Here is a 4234-nt window from a genome sequence, read left to right as displayed (position 1 = left end):
CTTCTTTTCACTGTAGACAAGCCATGATCTGCTTATCTGTTCTCCATTTTTCATTTGGATGAAATAATAGCTGCATGAATCATGACAGCAGACAAGATAGAGGAGAGCAGGAGGCAGGGTTACCAATCTACTTGCTCTGGAGAGCAGAGTTTGCTGCTTTTAGAAGTCGCTAGATTTGGCGCTAGGCGCTTTTTTGACATAAAAGTGCTAGAGGGGTCAGATATAAATAAATATATCTGTTGGCAACAAGGCTTTTCGCACAGATTGTTTTCAAATGGTTTGCTGCTGTCTGTTTGGACCTTTCTAAACATGTGCAGCAAATGGACTGATCCAATATGGTGGACACGGAGGGGGGGGGGGGGGGGGGGGGGTTTAAGTGTGAAGTATGAAGACACACTTAATATTATAAGCATTCTGATGGCATTTTAGTGAAAGGATTTTTATTAGAAACATCATTAATGTGCACAATTTTTAAATAGTTGTATTGAGCATACATGTAAAAAGTTTCATGGGCCCCCCAGGAACTTGGGGCCCTAGAAAACTGCCTAATATTGCCTAATGGTAAATCCTTTCACATTTCATTTGCCCAGAAACAATTTTTACTTGCCCAGTATAATGTTTGATAAATATAGTTCCTAATATTCATTTTTGTATATATATATCAATGAAACATGTTTGTTTTTTTGTAATTCAGTCAGTTTCCAGGTTCCTGGTGTGTATCTGCATGCGTCAGATAATGAACTCAAGCCTACATTACCGTGTTAACATGCTTTACAATCTTTCCTGCACATTCTTTTCAAACTAAACTTTGCTTTAAACTGTTTTGTGCTTGGAAAAATATAAATTGTAATGTTAAAAATCTAAAAAACACTTGACAGGTTAAAAACTTACACTACTACTACTCACCAATTTAACATGTCTAGCTCTATAACATTTAAATGCACCACTCCAATGTCTAAGAGAAAAAGATTTAATGAACATTTTTTAATGTATGACCACTGAACAGAAGACTGCCATATGATAGAAATATTTACACTGTGCGCATACAATTATTATTATTATTTTCCAAATCCCTGGCTGATCATTTCTAATCTAGCGTGTATTATAGTATAGATTAAATTCATCATCCAGCTGCTGCTCTGCAGAATTCTCTCCCCAAGAGCTGAATCATGCCATCTAGCGGAAAATCACGCCGCTTTTTCAAATTAAGCGAGAATGTGTTCAAAACAACAAAAAGCAACGCTTGTGGGTCGTTTTCAGCGAATGTCGGTGATTTTAATGTATTTTTGAGTGATACATTTTTTTTTTTTTTTTTTTTGCGATCATTGCATTTGCCCGCCGGGCAAGTGCAATGAAATTTGTACTCTCCCGACAATAAAAACTACTTGACCCGGGAGATCGGGCGATGGTTAACATCGAACCCCGTTCAGATACATATAGTCTTCCAGGTCCAGATGCAGCACTGTGATGCTGTGTTTTCAAAGATGTTTAACTTTGTCCCATAAATTTTCTTATTATTGCCCCTAATACAACTGGAATTGTACTGCTCAGTGGTGCATTGGGTAGCACTGCCACCTTGGGTTCGACCCCTGGCACGGGGTCTTTCTACTTGTGTAGGTTCTCTCCAGGTACTCCTGCTTCCTCCTACAGTCCAAAAACATGAGTTAGGTTAATGGGCTTCTCTAAATTCTCCTTAGGTATGAATGGTTGTTTGTCACAATGGACTGGTGACCTGTCCAGGGTGGACCCTGCCTCTCACCCGTAGACAGCTGGAGATTGGCACCATCATCATTAGCTACCCAACTTGGGAGAAGTGTTCCAGAAAATGGATGGATGGATAACTGGAATTATACAGACGCTAATTTGAGATCTATTAGCCTACTTCGTGTTGTCAGACAGAAAAGCGTTTTATTGATTCTACAGGTGCTGAGTTATCTGACCTTAAAGTGGTCAGAAAAATTTAACCAGAAGAAGATTTAGATTGAATTGGAGAGATTTTGGCCCTATATTAAGAAGTGATTTGGAATAAGTTTTCATTTCAGCGCAGATGTGGAAAATGTGACACTAACGTTGAGATTTAGTATCTTTTGTGTGTTTCTGATGAGACGTTTTATCTGTGGGTTTGAAACTCAGAGGAAAGCAGCCAGACTCAGTCGATCTGTTGTTTGGTTTGTTTATTAACAGCAACAACAGCCTCCATGCAGAATGAGGGAACAGTAAACTTGCACAGCCATGTGTGCTACTCGGAGCTCAGCTCTCACTGAGCTGGTGTGTTTCAGATGTCACACCACAGACCACAGGACAACATATCCCACAAAGCATCGGTGCAGCTTCAACCTGCACGCACCTGGAGCACCTCCAGTCATTTCATAGAAAAAAAAGTGACATCGTGTTTCACGTTAACCTGGCCAGAGAAACATCTGGATTCTTCTCTAAAATATACACACTCTGATTGTAAAACAGTGACACTGAGAGGTAGACAGTCCATCTAGAAAAATAGAGATGTGTTGCAAACATGAGACTCTTCAAATATAGAAAGCTGTTTACAGAAAAATATCAACAACAGGAGCACGACATTCTGACGTCGACATTCACAGAGTCTCTTCACGGCTTCATGCAGAAAAAAGTTGGTTTTATTTTACAGCAGAGGCCTTCCTCCAGGCTGCGGGGTCACAGGGTCACAGAGGCCCGCTCAGCTGCTGGCTCGGTCCGCACCTGAACCCTCAGGGCACTGCAACAGCACCTGTACACCGGTATGACGTCACGTCTGTCCGGTTCTCGGTTGAAATCCGAAAAAACTTCCAAAAAAACACCTCCAAATGTTCGTTTGTTTTAGACGCCAGGCGCGTTCAGGGCCAGAGAGTAGGCGGCCATCATCTGAGCGCGCAGCTGCTGCTTCACGTGCACGCGCCCGTGCCTCTTCCTCTCGTCGCTGCGCGCGAACCTCTTGCCGCACACGTCGCAGGAGAAGGGCTTCTCCCCGGTGTGCGTGCGCGTGTGCGTGGTCAGGTGGTCGCTGCGGCTGAAGCTGCGCGCGCAGATGGTGCACTGGAAGGGCTTCTGGCCCGTGTGGATGCGCACGTGCCTGTTGAGCTCGTCGGAGCGCGAGAAGCGGCGCTCGCAGCCCTGTACGGAGCACGGGAACGGCTTGGGTTTGACGCCGCCCCGCGCGTGCGCCCTGCGCCCAGACCGCGGCTGCTTGGGCGCCCCCGCCGCCTGCGCGCCGCTTATGTTAACCAGCGGGAACGCGCCCTGCAGGAGGGAGGAAAGCAGGTGCGCGTCCAGGGTGGAAGGAGCGCTGCTGATGACGTAGTTACCGGAGTCCCCGCCGGTTACTGGAACCGGTAAACCCTTCAGCCAGTCCTCCAGCTCCAGCGGCTCCTGCTTCACTTCACAGCCGGGCTTCAGTTCGCTCTGCCCGGCCTCGGAGCTCAGCAGAGACTCGATGAAATCAGCCACATCCATCTGTTGCTCCAGAGCAATGAGCGGGAGGAGAGAGTCTGCAGCAGGCAGGAGCAGAGCATCACTCCCGGGCGTGGAGGTCTGAGAGCAGCCGCTGCTGCAGCTGGAGCTCCCAAACTCTGATTTGATCACCACTGGTGCTGAAGCTGCGGATGCAGGCAGCTGCTCTGCAGCCGGAGGAGGGAGGCTGAAGTCGGGGGCGGGCTGCTGCTGCTGCTGCTCCATCTCAGTGCAAATCCCCACGATCTCAGTGATCATGTTCAGGATGGCGTCCGCGGTGCTGCTCAGCCCCGCAGCCGCAGGCTCCGGCTCAGCGAAGAAGCTCCCGGTGTAGCCGAGGGATGGAGAGAGGGTGTCCGAAGAGCAGTCACTCAAATCGGAGAAGAAGTCAGAGTCTGAGGCGTCAGTTCCAGGAGAGAAAACTATAGGGAAAAAAGGAAGGGGGGTTATTATAGCATAATGGCAGCCTATAGAGATACAGGGAGGATGCAGGTGCAGGATGCATGGGGGGTGATGGAGACACTCACCTTGGCTGAACGGTGATCCCACATCAGAGTCCACCCCTTCACTGGGGCTTGAACCCACGCTGTCCACCCAGGCGCTGCAGGCGTCCTCAAACTCAGACATAAAGCTGTCGTCCCTTTCCAGAAGCATCCTTATAGATCAGATAGAAACGGTTCAGTTCGGGATCCCCCCTTTTTAAAAATGTCAGTAATAATCCGTGAGCTGAATCTGCTTCCAGGCAGAGATGCTGAGGATGCTGAGCTCTCTC

At 47.5% G+C, this 4234-nt stretch overlaps 1 protein-coding gene across 1 annotated transcript; it reads right to left on the bottom strand.

Moving 5' to 3' along the window:
- Window positions 1-2156: 2156 nt before the first annotated feature.
- On the bottom strand, window positions 2157-4234 carry egr4 (early growth response 4). The gene is made up of 2 exons (XM_038270888.1): window positions 3990-4234; window positions 2157-3884 (listed from the first exon to the last, which is right to left on the bottom strand). Exons 1-2 carry the CDS (start codon window positions 4114-4116, stop codon window positions 2833-2835), a joined length of 1179 nt encoding a protein of 392 aa, XP_038126816.1. The 5' UTR covers window positions 4117-4234; the 3' UTR covers window positions 2157-2832.

Source organism: Cyprinodon tularosa, unplaced genomic scaffold (assembly GCF_016077235.1).
Source record: "Cyprinodon tularosa strain WSP-4 unplaced genomic scaffold, ASM1607723v1 ctg782, whole genome shotgun sequence".
NCBI lineage: Eukaryota > Metazoa > Chordata > Actinopteri > Cyprinodontiformes > Cyprinodontidae > Cyprinodon > Cyprinodon tularosa.
Note: the sequence above shows the minus strand (reverse complement) of the source record. Positions and strands in the feature narration are given on the sequence as shown.

Excerpts from the sequence above, each read along its gene's own strand:
- egr4 (XM_038270888.1), bottom strand. The coding sequence starts at position 4,116 with ATGCTTCTGGAAAGGGACGACAGCTTTATGTCTGAGTTTGAGGACGCC. Across the intron at positions 3,885-3,989 it reads GGGATCACCGTTCAGCCAAG|TTTTCTCTCCTGGAACTGAC; the intron begins GTGAGTGTCTCC and ends TTTTCCCTATAG.